Genomic DNA, 23,473 nt, shown 5'->3' with positions numbered 1-23,473 from the left:
TTGGAGAAGGGGACTTAGAACCAGCTATAAAGGTATCTAACAAAGCAGCCAACAGAGGAGGCACTACAGAACTTTTAGGTGTGTCCATCTGAAGCAACTCATACCTTTTCTGGATATCACACACATGAGAAGAATCCCACTTAAAGTACTCCCTCATTTTAGCTATTCTGTCTCAGCACTAATGGACTCCTCTTCATGAAAACCATAAGACAAAGGCAAAGGCATCTGGGAAGAGTAAGAAAAGGACCTTTCATCAAACTTTGAATCCTCATCTGAAAAATCGGGATTCCTAGACCCTTTGGAAGGAGTTGTAGTCCAAGGGGAGAATATGCAGAAACCCCTTGAGGAAGCTTCATGGTCATTAAGGCATTAAACAGGGCCTGAGTAAACCCTGCCATTCCCTTTCAGGTTCCTTAGGAAGTACAGAAGAATGCTTAGTCTTCTGCTTTTCCTTGGTAGGGGTGTCAGACCTAACAAACACGGGAGGTTCCGAAACCAGACAGGATTCAAAAAGAGTACCTGGGACCCCTTCTCTGAGCAGAGTCTGTGGAATCCCTCTATGGCCCTGCTAGATAAACAGTGTTTCCTCCCTCAACATCTGGGGCAGGTACCTGTAAAGTTTCAGAGGACATACGAAAGGAAGGATCCATGCTATCCTCAAGACAGAGTTGCAGCACAAGAATCTGACATAGGCACTAGATTATCTACGGAGCTATCACCCACTTATAGAGAAATGTCTGGTGGAGGCTGGACAGCCAAAGACTCCAGCTGAGATGCCTTGGCCTTCTTGAGAGTTTCTTGGGGTTGATTGACTTCACCACACTGCCCTGGGCTAACAATGTTAGCCTCTGGTTCTCTAGACAGATGTCCAGAGAAGACAAGCGGCTTCTAAGAGTTTTAAGCACAAAAGCCTTACAAGTGCTACAGGATGTATGTTTGTGGGAAGCAGCCAAACAAAAGTGACACTTGTTCGTGATGATCCTTATAGGGGAATCTGCCTCCCACATTAACATTTTCCCTTCTTGGATGACATGAACTCCAGGTAACCTAAAGAGAGCAAGACCAAAAGAAAAAAGAAAAAGGAGACTCCAATGGTTCACTTATCTGATGGCTAGATATTCAGCACAGCAAAGGACATACAGACCGACGAGCAATGATGGTGTTTGGACTGGCAGCAAAGAATTTCTGGATAACTGTGTCCATATGTCACCTTTATGCCCTACAGTCTGAACTGGAAGCATACTTCTGGCGTATGATGCATACAAGATCTAAAGGCTTTGGTATACTGGCCAGACATTAGGCTATCCTTGGCAGGAGATCTCTACAGTGTTGAATACTGTGATACAGGAGAACATTTGGTGAGCTATGGAGTTAGGTATGCTTATGTACCCTTAGCACATAAAATCAGAATGCATGCTAACATATGACTGCACACCTGGAATATTTTGAAAAGCTACAGAAATCTGTCTGGGAGAAAGGATGAACCATAAACCAGAAAAAGACTGGTGGTAATTTAGTGCTCAAAACCACTAATAAACAATAAAGTCAGCACTAAAAGTTGCTGAGTCCGAAATGCTCTTTTATTAACATAGAATTACATAAAAAATTGAGCACTTTCGTCAATAAAACTTTTTATTGTTTAATTGATCTATTAACCCCATGACAGTCAACAATGCAACCTATTGGTTATTTTATATTATTTAATAAGGTGGTTTGCGGCTTTCTGTTTGATTCTGCAGAAAGGATGAACCAACAGGATCAATACAGAGAGCTTACCAAAGTTAGGGTTAATGTTAAATTAAACAATGACTCAAAGGGATGCACTGAGCAATAAAAAGTAAACTTTTATAAATGTGACTGTCAAATCTTGTTTTCAAAAGCTACCACGCATCACTGGTGCCCTTAGCTTTCTATCCATAAAATCAAGAAGCATACATAGTAAGGGCTACAGGGAAGAGAAAAATGTTTGCCACTGCCATGTTTTTTTTCCCCCACTCTATATCTGACTTGAATGAAAGCAAACAGTTGCTACACTGGAGCCAAGAATATATATGTGAAAGCTTACACGTTAATAAACAATGCAAAATATAAAGAAACAAGCTTTAAATGTCAATCCTACCTGTATTACAGCTCCAGTGTATCACTGCAGCTATACAGCTGTTTCACGTTGTAGATTACTACTAGTACTGCTAGAATCTCCTCCTGAATGCCACATGGCAGAAGAATGCAGTCACCACTGTTAAGGAAGAGCTTGGTTCACTAAAGAAGAATATGTTGAAATATAAATTTATTACAAAATTATATCAAACAGCCTGTACAGTAAGGACTAATATCACAAAGTATTTAAATCCAAGATGATGCAAAATCCATGCCGTGAAATCCACACGGATTGTCCAATATCTTTGTTACGTGGCTAGCTGGTCCACCGGATCTTTGTTTCTATTGTCCAAATGTGCTTCAATAATCTCAGCAAACAGATTTCTCTTTAGAAGGTTGTAAGCAAGTGGCAACAGCTGACGGACCACTTTGTGAAAATACTATTTAAGAAAAAAAAAAAAAAACTTGGGTAACCTCACTCAGAAGGTAAATATATACTGCAATCTACATATTCTGTACTCATCTGTAATGTAATAGTCATACAAAAAAATCCAATTATATAACTGCAAGCAGAATCTTCCCAAGAAAGCTTTTCCATGACACCCTTTCGTATGCTGTATTTGAAAGCTACCCCTTCAGCACTCACCTTATCTATTTAATGGCAATACTTGCAGTTTGATCACATTAATCTACAGCTTCACTTAATACAGCCTGTTACCTTTTCTGATTATCATACTAGTTAATCTGCATTATTATTTTCAGCATTGCTAGTGTCTTTCTTCAGAAGTAGTCATCAGTGCAATGCAAAGCATCTGACAAGCCGCCCCAACAGTGGACCTGCACAAAAGAATCACTTCTGCAACTTGCACACTTTTTTTTTTACTGTTTGAACTACAAACAATCAGTAACACTACTGTTACAATGTGCCTTTACTAGACTCTACAAGCACATGGGGCCAATAGGTCACCCTTTTTAATTAATGCAATATTCAATGCCTGTCATTCCCTCATTATGTCAAAATATTCTCTTTTTTCACAATATACAACACACACACATTCGGATACATGGCTAACATTGCTGATCACATATTTCAGCCTAGTCAAAATCCACTTAGTTCCTTATGCCTCTTTGCAGACCATCACTATGCATGCATTCAAGTGTATAAAGATACTAATTTTTTTTTCACCAATGAGCTTGCTTTTATTACAAAGCATAGTGAAGACATCCAAAATTATATCAGCACTTCAAAAAATTTCAGCTACTGCATGTCTGGTTAACTGTTACACAGCTGTGTGTTACCGTATGGGTGAGCTGGTGGTCAGCATTTCCTCACATTGGCTCCTTAAGCACCTGGGTCACTCACTAATCCCAGGAAGTCTGCACCACACTCAAGGCTTCATCTCTCTCTGCTGTCAATAATCAAAACAGAATTGATACTTATTTTAATTAGCTTTCTGAGTAAAGTACAGTTTTGTACCTACCATAAATGTAGATGTTCGAGTGCTAATACAGCTGCAGTCATAACAGATGGGTTCTCCTGCCGTCAGGTGGGTCCTCGGTCGGCTGAATTCCAAAGTCTAGGTCCGGCATCAGTTGTCGTTGCTTCTTCCCTGACGTCAGTGCGACAGGGATATAAAGGAACCAGCCAACACCATTTTCTTCAGTTTTTCTTGCCCCAGATGTCAGGTGCCCCCAGAAGGAAGGCAATACATAAATTTGTGTAATAATGCAGTGCAATATAACCAAAATACAGTAGTTGCAAGCAAATACATCATAAATGAATACCCCAATCAGGTTGTATGAGGATGTGTTAGCCTATAGGCCTGTCCCAAGAGGGAAACCTGGACTGCAGCTGTATTAGCACTCGAACATCTACATTTATGGTAGGTACAAAACTGTACTATGTTCATCGTGCATACAGCTGCAGTCATAACAGATGGGTAGAATCCCAAAGCTAAGAAAGGGGTGGTAGGCACTAGGTGGAAGTAGGAGGAGCCAGAATGCCCTGCAAGACGGCAGTGGCAAAGCCTGCTCTAGATTTGGAGTATAATGGTAGGTTGTAGTGCTTGGAGAAGGTATGCACAGAACTCCAAGTGGCTGCTTCTAAAATATCCTTGGTAGGAACTCCTCTGAGGAAGGCTACAGAGGTGGCTGTGGCCCTAGTGGAATGAGTTCTAATGTCTGTAGGAACAGTTTTGCCATGAAAGGAATAGCAGAAGCGTATGCAGTGGGCTATCCATTTTGAGATTGTCTGTTTGGAAATTGGCTTTCCTTGAGCTCCTACCGCATAGGCCACAAACAGCTGTTCTGATTTTCTGAAAGGCTTTGTTCTGTCCAAATAATAACGCAGTTGTCTGTGGATGTCCAAGGAATGTAGTAATCTCTCCCCTTTGTTTTGAGGATTAGGATAAAAAGTAAGTAAATGTATGGCCTGATTTAAAGCTACCCTGGATACCACTTTAGGCATAAAGGACGGGTTGGTTTGTAAGGAAACTCTGTCCTGATGGAAGATGATAAAAGGCTGGACAGCCATGAGAGCCTGTAGTTCTGAAACTCTACGAGCTGAGGTGATAGCCAGAAGGAAAGCTGTTTTCCAGGACAAATATTGCAAATCTGATGAGGCAGCTGGCTCAAAGGGAGGCAAGGTCAGTTTTTCCAGAATGAAATTAAGATCCCAAGCAGGTATTAGTTGTTTCCTTGGAGGTCTTAAATTCTTAGCCCCTCTGAGGAACTGTCTTAAGAGAGGGTGAGAGAATAAAGGTGGATCAGTGTTGTATTCTGCAGAAATGGCTGAGGCATGGATATTGATGGAGGAGAAAGAAAGTCCACTGCTTAGCAGTTCAGCCAAATACTGTAGTATTTGAGGTAAATTCAGTTTTCCAGGATCCTGGCCCTTTTTCTCATTCCAGACACAAAAACGTTTCCATTTTGCAGAGTAAGCCTTTCTAGTTGATGGCCTTCTGGCCTCCAAAATGACATCCTGCACCTCCTTGGGGAGTAGGGCCTGTTGTGATGCTAAGGAATCTTCCATGCGGCTAGATTGAGTGTTTTTAGCTGGCTGTGAAGAGTTTTGAAGCTGTGCTGAGTCAGAAGAAGAGGCATTAGAGGCAGGGTCCATGGTGGCAAATGAGTCAGGCTCCTCAGGAGTGGGTACCAGTGTTGCCTTGGCCAGTCTGGAGCAATGAGAATCATTTTTGGTCTGTCTGCTCTGGTTTTCAGTAGAACTTTGGGCAGCAGAGGAAGAGGTGGGAAGGTATAAACTGTCATTGATGTCCAACTGAAAGAGACAGCGTCCACTCTCCAGGCCTTTGGATGGAAGATCCTTGAGCAGAATTTTGTCAACTGATGATTTTTGTAGGAGGCAAAGAGATCTATGTCTGGCCTTCCCCATTCTTGGATTATTTCTGTAAAAACTTCTGGATGCAATTTCCATTTGTGTGGATCTGTCATATTCCTGCTTAGGTTGTCTGCCAGAGTGTTTTCCTTGCCTGGCAAGTACTGTGCTTGTAATTCTATTTGTAAGTCCATGGCCATGTTCCAAAGTGACATGGCCAGTCTGCATAGGGAGTAAGAAAGTATTCCTCCCTGTTTGTTTATGTACCACATAACTGTGGTGTTGTCCGTTCTTATCAATAGCTGACCTGGTTGTAGAAGGTCCTTGAAAGCTATAATAGCATTTATTACTGCTAGCATTTCTTTTAGATTGATGTGAAGGTGCTTCTCTTTTTGGGACCATTTGCCCTGAATGCACCGGTCTGTCATGTGCGGCCCCCAAGCGTAGTCCGAGGCGTCTGTTGTGATGACTTGATTTGCTTGAGGCTTGCTGAATGAAGACCTGTGTTTGTTTGACATGTTTGAGCCCACCACAGAAATTCCTTTTGCAGACATGGAATTAGTGGTATTATTGTTTCCAAACTGTGGCTGTGTTAAGACCATATGTTCAGGTACCATTGTAGTTTCCTCATATGCAGCTTTGCACAAGGGATTAGTAAGATGCAAGATGCCATGAATCCCAGAGCCTGCAGGATTTTCCTTGCAGTCAGCCTGGTGCAATTTGCTAGTGTTCTGAAGTATTGATTTAGTTGCCCCTGCTTCTCTGGCGTGAGGTAGGCCATCTGGGTGTTTGTGTCCAAATTGGCACCCAGGAAAATTATCTTCAGAGAGGGTATTAACCTTGATTTCTTTTTGTTGACTGTGTATCCCAGAGAGTTCAACAACCTTATTACATAAGCCAGATGTTTCAGAAGAATGTGCTTGCTGTCCGCTTGGATCAGGCAGTCGTCCAAATAGGGGTATATTTGTATCCCTTGAAGTCTGCAGTAGGCAATTACTGATGCCAGGCATTTCGTGAATACTCTGGGCGCAGTAGATAAGCCAAAGGGCAATGCAGAGAATTGATAATGGGTTGAACCTGCAAGAAACCTGAGGTACCTTCTGCAATTCTGTCTGATTGGGACATGCAGGTATGCCTCCTTGAGGTCCAATGTTAACAGCCAAGACTCCTTGCCCAGCATGGGAAGAAGTTGCTGTAGAGTGAGCATCTTGAATTTTGGTACGAGTAGAAATGTGTTTAGGAAAGGTCCAAAATAGGTCTCCAATCTTTTCCCTTCCTTGGCACCAGAAATAGTTTGGAATAAAAACCTTGACCTTGTTTGTGCGTAGGTACCTCTTTAATAGCTTTCATGTTTATGAGATCTGTGATTTGTCTTTGTGCCTCTGCCCTTTGATTGTGTGGCAGGTTTGGCATGCCTCTCATTTTTGGAAGGGTGTGAAAATGGAATCTGTAGCCTCTGTTTATAATGTCCAGGATCCATTTGTCCTTTGTAACAACATGCCAATTTCTTGAAAATAATGCCAGCTTTCCTCCTAAAGGGGCTGCCATTTGAGACTTGGTTGGCATGCAAAGGGGAAAGTCATTAGGTTTGCTTTCTGAAAGATTGCGAGTTATCCTCACCACCTCTTTGTGCAGGAGCTTGCCATTGTCTGCCTCTAAACGATCCTTGGGATTGTCCTCTGCCCCTCGGGCGCCTATATCTGCCTCTTTGTGGTCTGTCCGTGGCAGGAAAGGACCAGTTTTTTGGAAGGCCAATTTCTACTAAAATGTGGGGGTTGTACCTGTAGAAATTCTTTCACGGTTTGCATTGATTTAGCCTTTTCCTCCATTTTCCTTAACACCTCCTCAGCCTTAGCACCAAATAGTACATCCTTTTGAAGAGGGGCGTCTAATAATTTAGCTTTGACATGATCAGGCAAGGCTTGTTCCTTGAGCCAGGCATGATTACGTATGACTGATCCTGTAACAGCAGCTCTGCATGAAGCCTCTAGAGCATCAAAACCACATTGTAAGGTATGCTTACCCACTTGCTCTGCACTATGCATCAAATCCTGCAACTCCTTCAAGTCTGGTTGTTCAGGCTGTGACATTTTACTTTTCAATTGTGATAACAAAAACTGTTGGTATTTTTGCATATGAAACTGACAGTTTAAGACCCTCATGGATAAGGTAGCCGAGGTATATACCTTTTTTCCCCACCTTTCTAATGATCTGGAATCTCTCTCGGAAGGTAATGGATTTGTAGCAATGGAGGCCTTAACTCCCTTGGGGCCCTGTGAGATGGTTTCTGGGTCAGCAGCATGGCTTTTGTATAAAAACTGGTGTGAGTCACGAACCCTGTAGTACCTGTCAGGCTTAACTGTAGCTGGAGGTAGAGAGTCCGGGTTAAGGCAAGCCTCCGAGTAAACATCATCTAGGATGTCCAAGACAGGAGGTATACCAGAGGCTTGTGCTAAGGTAGCAAGAGAAATTCCTTGAGCCTTTTCTTGGAGTCTGAATAATCTTGGCCTTCCCAGTGGAAGTGTTTCCCCAAATGAGTAATCCTCTGGGGGGGGAGACAGAAGGAATGGACTCCTCCGCATCAGAATCTTCGAAAGGGGAGTAAGAAAGTTCCTGATCATCAGAATGTTCTGAAATAATGGAGCCCTGATCAGAGGTGGGGGAATCTTCCTCCACTCTGGGCCTTTTGTCCGGAGGGGGCTGAGAACCTCTGATAAGAGTAATTAAATCCTCAGCCATTTTAAGCATCTGTTTCTTAGGCATGGGACCTGGAGATGGGCCCTGTGTAGCTGGTCTCTTAGAGTGCAAGGTTGCTTTAGACTTAGTGAAAGCCTTGATGGAGAAAGAAGAGGAAGGTCTGAAGACACCTTGAGTGGAGGTGGACCTGTCCACATTCTGAGATTCAACGCCAAGAATGGCTTCGGTATCTGTAGTCAGAGTGTGGGCCGAGGAGCCTGCGACCTCGGGCACAGGAGACACCGCCAAAGAAGCGTCGTCGGTAGTCAGGGGCTGCGTAGGTGCCTCGCTGAGAATCGGACCACGTGTAGTCGGCTTTGGCGTGGTGTCGGTAGAGGCCGCGGTCCTCGTGTGTCGGTCCTTGTCTTTGCATTTTTTAGACAAAACCGGAGTCGGAGTATCCGACGACATAGTATAGTTAAATGCTTTCCCAAACTAATGCTGGGCGAGCTCTGCCCGACGCTTAATAGTGCGTTTGTTGAAAGTAGCACAAAAACGACAGACCAAGACGTTGTGGTCTGGGCCTAAACAAGGTATACAGAGGGAATGGAAATCCTTATGCGGTATTTGCTTCCCACAAGAAATACAATTATTAACTTTGTCTAACATCGGTCTGAGGCAAGAAAAGTTTCCCCAACGGGGTACTTAGCTTTTAAGAAGACTTCGGTTTCCAAATTTTCGTAATCTCAGGAGCTGGCCGACCGGCACTTGCGAACTGCTTCTGCTTAGGGCACCGCTCTGCAAGAAAGACTGAAGAAAATGGCGTTGGCTGGTTCCATTATACCCCTGTCGCACTGACGTCAGGGAAGAAACGACGACAACCGACGCCGGACCTAGACTTTGGAATTCGGCCGACTGAGGACCCGCCTGACGGCAGGAGAACCCATCCGATGAACATCAATGAATCACCCCTCCTCAAATAAACACATTAAATTCAGTCACAAGTGAACTGCTTGATTAGTCACACACCAGTATATATTTTTTCTCAGTCAAGACCAACCTGATATGAAACTATGCTATCAGATTTCTTGCAGCCACCTTTTATCCCCAAAATCATTCAGTGTATTCCTTGCTTGGAAAATAGTTACCTTGTGAACCTAACTTTGACAGAAAAATTGAAAAACAAATCTCTGACTTCAAGTACTTCAAATACACTGTTACTGTTGGTAAATTATGGTAAAAGTCATTCACAACTTGAAATACAGTCAGTAGAAAAACTGCTTTAAAGACCACCAAAAGTTGCTACATTGTAATTGGATTTGTAACTGAGGCATCACTCGAAGGGTTGTTGGTAGAATTATATAAAGTAAAACTGGTTTCTCTCATAGCAATAACATGTATTGGATAGAAAATTAAATATGTAATTTGGCAGAACTTTTTCCTTCACAGTAGCAGAGGTTTGGAAATCATAGTAACAATGTAATATTTTTTAGAACACAGCATCTGCAAGTACAGAAAAGAAATATGCAGTAAATAAGTTATCTTACCATAACTTGGCATCTGTGTTGTCTTCCTTCATGCATCCTTATAATAGGGTCTTGGATCCTACCCGCGGATCCAGCTTGGCCACTTTCTACAGTCTTGGATCTCTCAAGCTCCTCCCTAAAAACCACAATACCCTGCATCCACCCAACTGCTTCAGATCGAGTTTGCCAAATTCAGTCAAGCCACACAGACATCAAAGGCTGGCAGAAGAGGGTCAGACACAGGACCCAACAGTCCTGAGCTCATCCAGGTTCCTCAAGAAGAAAGGCAGGGGGATGGTTGGGTGGGAAAGTGAGGATGGATGAAGGAAGACAACATAGATACCAAGTTATGGTAAGACATAACTTTTTAAGTCGCCTTCATTCACCTTCACAATAGGGTCAGATTCCCCAAATATGAGAACCTTGGTTGGCCTTCATGGAAGGACATGCTGGAGCACCTTCGAGGCCAAGGAGGCTCTGCTCCTGGAAATAACATCCAACTTGTAACGTGACACAAAGGTGAGATTATTAGACCATGTAGCTGCCACACAAATGTCATCAATACAGGTTCTAGCATAGAAAGCTGAGGACGTAGCCATGGCCCTGGAGTAGAATTTGCCCTTGGGGTTTAGATAACTGCAACCCTATGAAGAATAAATGAAGAAGATGCAATCAGATCCATTTTGCCAGGGGGTAACTTTTGATACTGCTTGACCAAGTCTATTAGAAGAAAAGGTTATAAAAAGCTAATCAGACTTTCTGTATTGCTCGGTCCTCTGTAAATAGAAACGGAGCTGTCTATGAACATCTAAAAGGTCAAGAACATCTTCCCCTTTGAAAAGCTGGAAAAGAACACTGGAAGTTGAATGGATTGATTGATATTACTTTCTGTAGCCACTTTAGGCATAAAGGATGGATTCATGCGTAAGGAAACTATCTCTAAGGAATAAAATGTAAGGAGGCTTAGAAGACAGAGCTTGAAGTTTAGAAATCCTCTTGGTAGAAGTGACAGCCACCAACAGAGCTGTTTTCCAGGATAGAAACTTCATGTCACAAGGAGCTGCAGGTTCAAAGGGGACCCGCGTCAATGCCTGCAACACCAGCATAAGGTCAAAAGGAGAAGGATCCCTAATGGGGGTCTCAATAAGAAAACACCCTTCATGAAGGATTTACATAATCTGAATATGAGCAAGGAATGTGTCTGACTAGCCGTGTGAAAATTAGAAATAGCAGCCAACTGTAGCTTAACAGTGGAAAAGACAGCACTCTCACTGAAAGGGTAGAGAAAAGAACAACACACCTGAAACAGGTGCTGAGAATGGATTAATGTTCCTGCTGGTAGCTGAAACAACAAATCTCTTCCACTTGCTATTATAAACTCTCTTAGTGGAAGCCTTTTGTAATGCTAGAAGAATTTTTCTGACCGGGGACTGAAGCCTGGACTGTCTAATCAAGGTTGGAATTGGAGAAACGAAAAGGTCAATTTCAGGGTTGAAGATTTGGGTGTTGAATCCCTGATGGGTGAGATCGGAGGTCCTGAGTGGGTTCCAGTATCCAGGGAGGATACTTTAGTTGAGACTATAGGAAGAGGAACCACACTTGGTGAGGCCGGAAGAGGGCAATGAAGATGACTGAACTTTTCAATCTGCTTGCCTTCTTAAGAAATTTGGGGAAGAGTGAGAGAGGAGAGTAAGCAAACAGGAGACCCGGAGGACTATCGTGGACTATAGCATCCCTCAGGGACTCCCCTGGAGGAGGGATCAGAGTGAAAAAACTTGCTGCATTTGTTGTTGAGGGGAGAGGCAAAGAGGTCACAACAAGGTTGACCCAGACTGCTGACGATTATGTTTGCTACTGATTGATTGAGGGACCACTTGTGTAGAATCTGAGGCAACCTGCTGAGTCTGTCCGCCAGATCACTGGTTTTCTCTGGAATGTGCGCTGCAATTAGACAGTAGTCTGAAGAGATCGCCCATTACCACACTCTCATGGCCTCCCTGCTTGGGGGGGGGGGGGGGGCAGGTTCCTCCTTTCTTGTTGATGGACCAGACAACTCACATGTTGGTGTGTACTGCAATAGTCCCAAGAGGAAGAAAGTCCTGAAAGGCTTGCAACATTAGAAGGACAACTCTCATCTCTAGGGCATTGAGATGCAAATTGATCTTCCCATTGTAATGCCCCCCCCCCCCCCGAACTGGGAAGCATCTGTGGTCACGGTGGCTATTGGAGGATCACTGACAAAGAGTCAGTCGAGAATAACATTGTTAGAATGAATCCATTAACTGACATGACGTTTGCAAGTGGAAGTCAATTTGGTGAAAAAAGACAAGGACTTAGAATGGACCACTGATTGGCTGGTGTCCACTGTAGAACATGCATGAAGAACTTGGCCAGGGGAACTAATAGGATGGCTGTGAACTTGGAACCAAGGACCTGCAAGATCAGATGAGGAGAGGGGACTTGATTTCTCAGAATGGTTATACGGTGTAGAGCAACAGAAGCTATCTGATATCTGGTACTGAGCTGCGTACCTATGAACTCTAAGTCTGAACTGGAGTAAGAATGGACTTGTCCATATTTATGGTGATGTCCAGGGATTCAGCTAACTGGAGTAAGTAGTCCCTAGCTTGAATCAGTTGATGCTTCAAGGGGGCGGTTAGTAGCCAATCATCTTAATATGGAAACACCTGGAATCCCTTGAATCTCAAGTGAGTGGCTACCACCGCCATGCATTTGGTGAAGGAAGAGAGGTTATCTGATCCCTTGTACTGAGCTGCGTACCTATGAATTCCGTGTTCTGTGTTGGGAGACCAACTGGATTTGCTCATGTTTATGGTGATGCCCAGGGAATGTGATAACTGGATTCAGTAATTCTTGGCTTTGATTAGCCGATGCCTTGTGGGAGCAGTTAGGAGCCAATTGTCTAAATACAGAAACACTTGGAATCCCTTGAGCCTAAAGTGAGCTGCTACCACTGCCATGCATTTGAACATCCAGGGGGCTGTGGTGAGCCCAAAGGGCAGCGTTCTGAATTGGTAATGATTGGCTTCCAGCTGGAAGCGCAGATATCTGCTGGAGCGCCTGCCTATTTTGATGTGATAGTGTGTGTGTCCTTGAGATCTACCGAGTACGTCCTGTCATCCTTGTGCAACAATGACAGAATGGACTGAACCGTAACCATTCAGAACCTTGCTTTCTTTACATATTCGTTTAACTTGCAGAGATCCAGAATGGGTCTTGGGTCCCCTTTCTTTTTCGACACTAAAAAATGGGAGTAGGTTCCAAATCTCCACTGTTTGGCTGGGAGCTCATGGATGACTTTCTTTTGCAGCAGCTGTTGAATTTCCTGTGCTGCCTACTCCCACTGAATGGGTGGCACATCCAGGAGGCTTCTTGAATTCAGAGGGGGAAGGGAAAAGGGAATATAACCACCTCTGGATATCAATGCTTAGCACCCAATGGTTTTGAGTCAATTTTGTCCAGGCTTCTGGGTGCAAAGCTAATCATCTTCCAACTGCTTCCAGAGAAGAGAAGAGAAGCCAGGTAGTGCCTCAAGAGCACTGGCAGGGCTTATCAAAAGGGGGTTCCCTAAAGACCTAGTTCTGCGAACCCCCTCTACCTCTGGGGCAGCATCGACCATCAAACCCTCTTCCTCTGCCTCAAGAGTTATCTGCGCGTGTCCTGGAAAGGATCTTGGGACTTGCGGAACCACATTTTCTTGTCATCAAGCTGGTTTCTGGAAAAAGACTTCTGGGGGTAGAAAACTAGACCTCTGGGGGTGAAAAACTTAATTCCAACAGCAGAACAGGTCGTCCCGCCCTTTTCTATGCAGGTCTCTAATCGAAGGCACAAAAAGAGAAAAGCCATCATAAGGGGCATTAACAAATGATGCCTTAAAGGGCTCCACAAAATCACATAGCCTCATCCAGGCATGCCCCCTTAGGGAAAGACTTGAACCAGCTTCTTGGAGGTGCCCTCCATGGTGTGGGTAATTAACCTCAAAGAGTCAGCGATGGAAGAGTAGTCAGCTTGGGAGAAATTTTCTTAAATTCCTCTGCAGGCAAGAACTCATCGGGAAGCTGATAGTTCTTTGATCAGGTCCCTCTGAAGCCTGGTGAAATGAACCAGATGGTTTCACGACCTCAGTGCAAAGGTTGCCGAGGCGTAAACCCGCTTCCCAATTCTCTCCAATGCTCTGGACTCATTTGGCAGATGGCCACTGGCATTTTCCTCTGCCAGCTCTTTCTTGGTGGCCACGACCACCATGACAGCATCGACTACAGGACCCTTACTCCAGTGTTTCCTGTCTGCAGAGGGTACTAAAAACCTATTGGGCTGCTTGAGTATGACCTTGGTGGTGTCTGGTTCCTTCCATGCATGGCAACATACTAAAAGAGAACGGACTCCTCAAAGGAAGTTGGAGAGAGCACCCATCTTTTCACTTCAGGATCTGTAAAAAGTCTCTAAAGGACATGTCTTCAGGTGGGGATAGGGGGGATCCTTCCCCCTCATCAAAGTCTGTATCCTCAGTTGGGGAGTCCATGTGTCTCCTTTTGCATGTCTTCTTCCAAGGGACCTCCTCAGGTGGGTATTCTGGAAAGTATCAGAAAAAGGAGACCCGCCCTTGAGTATGTAACTCTTGTCTGACGCTTGGGACAGGAAGACTAGTGGCAGGACAAGAGGAAGAAAGGCCTGGGTCCGATGGAGGTACAGAGGTGGATTGAGGAAATTGTGTGACAATCTCCAACCCAGGAGAAAACATTCTCCTCTAGTGGGAAGGCCGAAGTACCAGAAATTACAGAGGAAAAAAGGGTAGGGCTCACCCCAGATCCAAGGCCCTAAGAAGGGATCAGACACTAGCTATTAAGTGCTGAAGTGCTTAAGGGAAGGCAACTCCATTAAAGACGGAGTCAATCCCAGTCCCCTGGAGCCAACACTGATGCCACAGCTCTGAGACTCCTTCTCCGAAGGGGCTGGAATAGGGCTCATCAAGGCATCCTTGGCTTAGAGGAAAAAAGCTTCCTTTGTGCAGAGTCCAAAATACATGGAAATCCTGAATCCCATGGCTCTGAAGCAGATGGACAGTTTGGAGGAGTGCTGAAGAGGGGACCTGGGTAACTCACAGATCCGATGGGACGGAGCTGAGTCTACCCTCCTCTGGATCTGGGCCTTAAGAAACCTCTCATCATCCTGTCCATGTCCACCTGGACCAGCGTCTTGAAGTACTGGAAGAAGCCGACAAGGGGAGGGGGAGCTGGAAGAGCTCTGAATTAGAGAACAGGGTAGGAGACTTCATTGAGGTCCTAGGATCCAAGGAAACAGGATCCGAAGTCAGAGCCGACAAAGGCATTGGGGAAATTGTAATCTCCCACGGATCAAAGGAGACAGTAGGATCGTGTCTGGGAGCTAACTTCTGCGGATCCAAAAGGAATCGAATACGCAGATTTCTTGGACTTCTTAAGCTCGAGAGAGTCCCTCGGGGAGGCAAGACCTCTTTTAAGATTCCTTAGTAGAAACAGTGGAGTAAGAAGCCAAGAAAAGGGTCTGAGCCTCAGTCGAGGAAGAAAGGCGGCCCCAAGAATGAGTTTGTTCAGTCTGTCGGCTAAAGCCCAAGGATTAAAGCAGTGCAGATGCAACATTCAGCTTTTAGATAGTCTGCATCCTGATTAGGGATTTTATGCCCACACAAGTGCACCGTTTGAAGCCGGGATCCAATCTGTCAGCCATAACGTAGAAAAGCCCACCAAAAACCAAATAATAGAAAATGGCAAGTAGAATGGTAAAGAACTACTGAAGCCAAAAGGAAAGCAAAGTTAAAAGTTTGAATATAATTATAACCAAGTACTAGTAAATTTAACAATAACTAACAGATTTAACAACTATTCACGAACACAATTTTTTTTTTTAAACAGGAATGATGAGAATACATGCACATACACACACACACACATGAAAAAAGAGGGAGGAAAAAAATACAGCCAAGGGCACTTAGAATTTTAAGAGAGACTCTAAAAAGCTAACCATGCTTGAGTGTGTGAAATCCACATCTGACTCGCTGAAGCAGTAAACGATATCAAAGGTAGTTGAGTGGATGAAGGGCATTGTAGGTATGAGGGAGGAGCTTGAGAGTCAGATGCAAGTCTGTGAAATGTGGCCGAGCTGGATCCAAGGGTCGGATCCAAGACCCTATCATGTGGAGGAATGAAGGAGACATCATCAGATCTAATGTGATTAATGATACAGCAATAAGTAATAGAAAAAAGTTGACTTATAGCTCACAAAACTACTAACAAGCTTGAGAGCTCCCAGTGAGTATGTCTAAATGCGAAAGCGGCAAATGAGATTTGAGGTATGTTAAGGGATAGTGCATTATGGGTAAGGGAGGAGTGCAAGAGTTTTCTAGTGGCCATGAGCTAAAATAATGGCCAATTCAGATTTGAACCCAACTGCTAAGAAACCAATAAAAATTGACAGATCAAAAATGATGCGTTTATAATGCTATAGCCATGTTGTCTTTCTATGTCTGGCGCAATATGTGGGTTATTGGATCCAAGCTCAGAGCCTTTTTTTCCAAGCTGTTGGATCCAGGACTCAGGCTTCTCCCATAATCTTAATTTCCTCTTGTCCCCTGCAATACCTCAGGTCAAGTTTCCCCATTGTGTCTGTAATATCTTATATGAAGGACAAAGAGGAAACATTTCTAATATCGTGCCAAAAAATGATAAATATATGATAAGGCTCCAGACAAGTTCAATAATACAGTCAATTCCCATTAGTAACAATTTTTGCACGGGGACAAAGGTGAACCAGATGGAGAAAGACAACACAGATCTAACATTATGGTAAGAATCTAACTTTCATATCCGATGATGCTCTTTGTAATCAGTGTTGCAGTACTGATCCTTGGTCTTCCTGCCATGCTGAAGCTCGCAATCGTCCTGATTTCCAGAGTCTTTTCATTGTCCCTAGCCGATAGACACCCAATGGCAGATGTTTGGATGTCAGGGTATAAGAGAGGCGTCCACTGGCACGATCTTCAGTTCTTTCTAGCCATGCAGTCCGATACACTTCTATGAGTACTAGAAACTTGCAGTTTTGTCAGCCAGTTCATTTTCCTCCAGTTTCTACAAACTGATTTTACGTAAGTGCCCTGTTACAGAATTCATTTTTCTGATTAACATTCAAAATATTTAACTACTTGAAGTATGGTATGGGAAGCATATCTCACATAAAGACTTTCACTCTTTCTGTCTGTTTTGTTTGGGGCCTCAGCATGACATTTCCAGTTGTCAGGTTTGTGCTAGATTTACAGCTAAAACTCTTAACTGTAGGACCAAATTCCTCTTGGCACACATGAAGTCCTCATAACTGTCTCCTGCTACTCCTCCGCTTCTACTGCTACCTTACCAAAAAAAAAATGGAAAGACATAAAACCTAAAGAAAATGACTCTGCAGACAATGGTAATCCTTCTGCATCGACGCTTAAGAGGGCTCACGACCCTAGTAAAATGCTTGTGCAGCTTCCAGGTACAAAGACTACCAGGGCCCCAGCCTTCAGATGCGATCCTTCAGAGGGCATCCATGGAAGCAGGACCTCCCAAATCCATTGGGTCTGAGGTCACTACGCAGGCCTCAGTTTCCAACATCTGAACATAAGTAATCACAGGAGAAGGTTCATTTCCCACATTTTTTTCTTCAAAAACAGACACCTTTAACCTGGACTGAAGCCGAAGTCACCCAATTACTAGTTCTCTCTTGCCAAACAGATGCCTAAACCAAAGGAACCAGCCAGCCTGCCTTCCTCAGTCTACGTCAGTTGTCTGCTACTTCTACAGAGATTAAAACTGAGGATCTCCCAAAAATTGCTCAAGAATTTGGGAATTGTAGGAACAATACATACAGGGGAGGAATAAGGTTTAAAAGAAGACCGGACTTAAATGAGCTATGTAATGTTTGACTGAAAATGATTGGGTAGCTTATAAGTGATGTATAAATGTTTGCAAGTGGGAGTATGTCAGTATGGTTTGTGGTGCAAAATGCTTGCAACTAGGATTGTGTTGGTGTGGTTTGCTTTCATTTATATAAATGTATGATTGCTTATGTTTAAGTGATGGTTTGAGAGACGTGTGTCTTGTTTAAAAAAAGGGGTCAGGATTTGAATAATTTAAGTAATGTTGCTTAGATTAGATGATATATTGCAATACATGTAAAGTATAATGTTTATTTTTGGATAAATGTAAAATTACCCCTATGTCACAAGTGATAATTAAATAAAGGTGTGTGCACAATAAAAAAAAAAAAAAAAATGCAAGTAGTAGTAGTCATGGCCTTTATGAAATTTAGGAGACCAGCCAGGCACTAGAGACTAAAAGACCAAGAAATGCCTCTGTAAGAGGAGTCAGAGTCTTCACAATCTGAGGATGAGGAAGAGTTATCTTATTCTGAACACCTGCCCATCCTATCCAGATTCTAACTCAGATGATACCTTTTTGTTTTCTTATCCCGCAGAGGATTTATCCTTTGGGAATACATTACTGAAGATGAAAGAGGTTTTTCAGTGGAAAAGCAAGGAATTCTCTCAGGCCAGAACGCATTACAGGCATCTTTTAAGCTTGTCACCCCCCAGACAACTAGCTATCTCACCAGTCCATATTGTATTAAATGTCATTGAAGATTTCTCTTTACACCCAGCCTCTCTTCCGCCAACCCAAGAAAAAAAAAACAGATTTTTATAGAGTGCTTGACTGTCACAAACACTTGAAAAACTCACAAGCTGACCCCTCTGTAGCCTCTACCAAAGCCACTAAGGGTATGCCTAAGCTGGCTACTAGACACCCCTACCTAATGACAGGGAAGATAACATTTTTAGACTGGATGGATTGGAAAACAAGACTTGCACAGCTGCTGTCTCTCTATGAGGGTCATCAATTGACAATTTCACTGCTAAAATACCTCCATGCAGGAGCAAATCATTACCAAACCTGAGGGCATTGCAGATTTTCAGAAACTGTCTAAAATGTGGTTATGGTGTTTTAAATGTAACATGCAGAAAAAGAGTTATGTACTTAGCATAATTTGGAATCTGGGCTATCCAGTGTCATTATTCATCACAGATGGGTATGGTATCCTCATAAGGATTTTCATTCTTACTGTATTCCATGCTTAGGCCCAGACCACGACGTCACTAGCTGTCGGTTTTGTGCTAGATTTAACAAGCGCACTATTAAACGTCGGTTTGACTTTGCCCGAAGGTTCAATTATACCATGCCGTCGGAACAACCGACGACCGGAATACACAAAAAATGCAAAGACAAGGATAAGGACAGGCATCTGAGGCCCAAAACTGACGATGAAGCCTCTTCTAGGCCAGTCGCCGGTTCTCAGTGAGGCGCTTTCGCAGCCCCTGATTCCCGCTACCTCAGAGCCACAAGCCGCCTCAGACTCCCACGTGGAGATGGCTAGGCCTCTGGAAACTCAAGGTATTGGGCCTACAGAAACTAACCCCTCAGATGGGTCTGGAGCCGCTGAGCAGGCATCGGCTTCTGAGGGTGTTTTCAGACCATCACAGCTTACCATTAAAACTACAGCAAAGTCTAAAAAGTACAGTTTTGTACCTACCATAAATGTAGATGTTCGAGTGCTAATACAGCTGCAGTCATTACAGATGGGTTCTCCTGCCGTCAGGCGGGTCCTCGGTCGGCCGAATTCCAAAGTCTAGGTCCGGCGTCAGTTGTCGTCGCCCTCTTCCCTGACGTCAGTGCGACAGGGGTATAAAAGAACCAGCCGACGCCATTTTCTTCAGTCCTTCTTGCCCCAGATGTCAGTTGCCCCCAGAAGGAAGGCAATACATAATTTTATATATATATATATATATATATATATATATATATATATATATATATATATATATATAGTAATGCAATGCAATATAATCAAAAAACAGTAGTTGCAAGCAAATAACCATAAAGAAATAGCAATCGGTTGCATGAGGAGGTGTTAGCCACTAGGCCTGTCCCAAGAGGGGAAGGAGGGAGGGAAACCTGGACTGCAGCTGTATTAGCACTCTAACATCTATATTTATGGTAGTTACAAAACTGTACTATGTTCATCGTGCATACAGCTGCAGTCATTACAGATGGGTAGAATCCCAAAGCTACGCACAGGGTGGTAAGCACTTGGTAGGCACTAGGTGGAACTGGGAGGAGCCAGAATGCCCTGCAACACTGCAGTGGCAAAGCCTGCTCTAGTTTTGGAGTATAAAGGTAGGTGGTAGTGTTTAGTGAAGGTATGCACAGAACTCCAAGTGGCTGCCTCCAAAATATCTTTGGTAGGAACTCCTCTGAGGAAGGCTACAGAGGTAGCTGTGGCCCTTGTGGAATGGGATCTGATGCCTGCAGGTATAGATTTATCATGAAAAGAGTAACAAAAACGTATGCAGTAGCCTATCCATTTTGAAATGGTCTGTTTGGAAATTGGCTTCCCTTGAGCTCCTACAGCATAGGACACAAAGAGTTGTTCTGATTTTCTGAAAGGCTTTGTTCTGTCCAAATAGTAACGCAGCTGTCTATGGATGTCTAAGGAATGTAGCAGCCTTTCCCCTTTGTTTTGAGGGTTAGGGTAAAAAGTAGGTAAGTGTATGGCCTGATTTAAAGCTACCCTGGATACCACCTTAGGCATAAATGACGGGTTGGTTCGTAGGGAAACCCTGTCCTGATGGAAGATGATAAAGGGCTGCACAGCCATGAGGGCTTGTAGTTCCGAGACCCTACGAGCTGAGGTAATAGCCAGAAGGAAAGCTGTTTTCCAGGACAAATATTGCAAATCTGTTAAGGCAGCTGGCTCAAACGGAGGCAAGGTTAATTTTTCTAGAATGTAATTAAGATCCCAAGCAGGGATTGGTTGTTTCCTTGGAGGTCTTATATTCTTAGCCCCTCTGAGGAATTGTCTTAAGAGTGGGTGAGAGAATAAAGGTGGATCCGTGTTGTATTCTGCAGAAATGGCTGAGGCATGGATTTTGATGGAGGAGAATGAAAGTCCACTACTTAGCAGCTCAGCTAGATACTGTAATATTTGAGGCAAATTCAGTTTGCCAGGATCCTGGCCCTTTTTCTTATTCCAAGCGCAAAACCGTTTCCATTTTGCGGAGTAAGCTTTTCTAGTAGATGTCCTTCTGGCCTCCAAAATGACATCCTGCACCACCTTGGAGAGTAGGGTCTGTTGTGATGTTAAGGAATCTTCCATGCGGCCACATTGAGTGTTTTCAGCTGACTGTGAAGAGTTTTGTAGCTGTGCTGAGTCAGAAGAGGTATTAGAGATAGGGTCCATGGAGGAGAATGCGTCAGGCTCCTCCGGAGTGGGTACCAGTGTTGTCTTGGCCAGTCTGGAGCAATTAGTATCATCTTTGATCTGTCTGCTCTTGCCTTCAAAAGCACCTTGGGCAGTAGAGGAAGAGGTGGGAAGGCGTAAACTGTCAGTGCTGTCCAACTGAAAGAAAGGGCGTCCACTCTCCAGGCCTTTGGATGGAATGTCCTTGAGCAGAATTTTGTCAATTAATGATTTTTGTGGGAGGCAAAGAGATCTATGTCTGGCCTTCCCCACGCTTGGATTATCTCTGTAAAAACTTGAGAATGCAACTTCCAATCGTGTGGATCTGTTACATTTCTGCTTAGATTGTCTGCCAGCGTGTTTTCCTTGCCTGGCAAATACTGTGCTTGAAGCTCGATTTGCATCTTCAGAGCCATGTTCCAAAGTGACATGGCCAGCCTGCAAAGGGGGTATGAATGTGTTCCTCCTTGTTTGTTTATGTACCACATTACTGTGGTGTTGTCTGTTCTTATCAATAGTTGACCTGGATGCAGGTGGTCTTTGAAAGCTGTAATAGCATTCATCACTGCTAGCATCTCCTTTTGACTGATGTGAAGGTGCTTTTCCTTTTGGGACCATTTGCCCTGAATGCACCGGTCTGTCATGTACGCCCCCCAGATGTAGTCTGAGGCGTCTGTTGTGATGACTTGATTTGCTTGAGGCTTGCAGAATGGTAGACCTGTGTTTGTTTGGCATGCTTGAGCCCACCATAGAAATTCCTTTTGCAAACATGGAATTAGTGGTGGTATTGTTTCTAAACTGTGGTTGTGTTGAGACCATAGGTTTTTTAGGTACCATTGAAGTTTCCTCATATGCAACTTTGCACATGGGATTAGTAGAATGCAAGATGCCATGAATCCCAGAGCCTGCAGGAATTTCCTTGCAGTTAGCCTGGCACAATTTGCTAGTGTCTTGAAGTATTGAGTTAGTTGCCCCTGTTTTTCTGGCGTAAGGTAGGCCATCTGGGTGTGTGTGTCCAAGTTGGCACCCAGGAAAATTATTTTCTGAGATGGCGTTAGCCTGGATTTCTCTTTGTTGACTGTGTATCCCAGGGAATTCAATAACTTTGTTACATACGCCAGATGTTCCAGAAGTATGTGTTTGCTGTCCGCTTGGATCAGGCAGTCATCCAAATAAGAGTATATTTGTATCCCTTGAAGTCTGCAGTAGGCAATTACTGATGCCAGGCATTTCGTGAATACTCTGGGCGCAGTAGATAAGCCAAAGGGCAATGCAGAGAATTGATACTGGATTGAACCTGCAAGAAATCTGAGGTATCTTCTGCAGCTTTGTCTGATTGGGACATGCAGGTATGCCTCCTTGAGGTCCAATGTTACCAGCCAAGACTCCTTGCCCAGCATGGGAAGAAGCTGCTGTAAAGTGAGCATGTTGAATTTTGGTACAAGTAGAAATGTGTTTAGGATGGATAAGTCCAAAATGGGTCTCCAATCTGTTCCCTTCCTTGGTACCAGGAATAGTCTGGAATAAAAACCTTGACTTTGTTTGTGAGTAGGTACCTCTTGAATAGCTTTCATGCCCATGAGCTTTGAAATTTGTACTTGAGCCTCTGCCCTTTGATTGTGTGGCAGGTTCGGCATGCCTCTCATTTTTGGAAGGGTGTGAAAATGAAATCTGTAGCCTCTGTTTATAATGTCCAGGATCCATTTGTCTTTTGTGACAATATGCCAATTTTTTTAAAATAATGCCAGCTTTCCTCCTAAGGGTGCTGCCATTTGAGCCTTGCTTGGCCTGCAAAGGGGAAAGTCATTGGGTTTGTTTCCTGTATTGCTGTGAACTATCTTCCCCACCACTTGGTGCTGGAGTTTGCCATTGTCTGCCTCTATACGATCCTTGAGATTGTCCTCTGCCCCTTGGGTGCCTGTATCTACCTCTTTGGGGCCTGTCCGTGGCTGGAAAGGACCAATTTTTTGAAGGCCAATTTCTACTAAAACATAGTGGTTGTACCTGTAGAAAATATTTAACAGTTTGCATAGATTTAGCTTTTTCTTCCATTTTCCTTAGTACCTCCTCAGCATTAGCACCAAATAATACATCCTTTTGTAGAGGAGCATCTAGTAGTTTAGATTTGACATGATCAGGCAAGGTTTGTTCTCTAAGCCAGGCATGCCTACGTATGACTGATCCTGTAACAGCAGCTCTACTTGAGGCCTCTAGAGCATCATAACCACATTGTAAGGTGTGCTTACCCACTTGTTCTGCACTATGTATCATATCCTGCAACTCCTTCAAATCTGGTTGTTCAGGTTGTGACATTTTATTTTTCAATTGTGATAACAGAAACTGTTGATATTTAAGCATATGGAACTGACAGTTTAAGGCCCTCATGGCTAGTGTAGCCGAGGTATATACCTTTTTTCCCCATCTTTCTAAGGATCTAGAATCTCTCTCGGAAGGTAATGGATTCTTAGCAGTAGAGGCCTTCATTCCCTTGGGGCCCTGAGAAATGGTTTCTGGG

At 43.7% G+C, this 23,473-nt stretch overlaps 1 protein-coding gene across 1 annotated transcript in view; it reads right to left on the bottom strand.

Annotated features, from left to right (window-relative positions):
- Window positions 1–2,270: 2,270 nt before the first annotated feature.
- The window catches only part of LOC122794282 (histone PARylation factor 1), a gene marked incomplete in the record, with an annotated part of 658,055 nt that continues 636,852 nt past the window's right edge, over window positions 2,271–23,473 (bottom strand). The window contains 1 exon segment of the mRNA XM_044062558.1: window positions 2,271–2,537. Within this exon segment, the coding sequence (XP_043918493.1) occupies window positions 2,406–2,537 (132 nt within the window).

This window comes from Protopterus annectens, chromosome 2.part1, assembly GCF_019279795.1.
Source record: "Protopterus annectens isolate FY-2018-M chromosome 2.part1, PAN1.0, whole genome shotgun sequence".
Lineage (NCBI taxonomy): Eukaryota > Metazoa > Chordata > Ceratodontiformes > Protopteridae > Protopterus > Protopterus annectens.
This window is presented reverse-complemented; position numbering and strand designations above follow the sequence as displayed.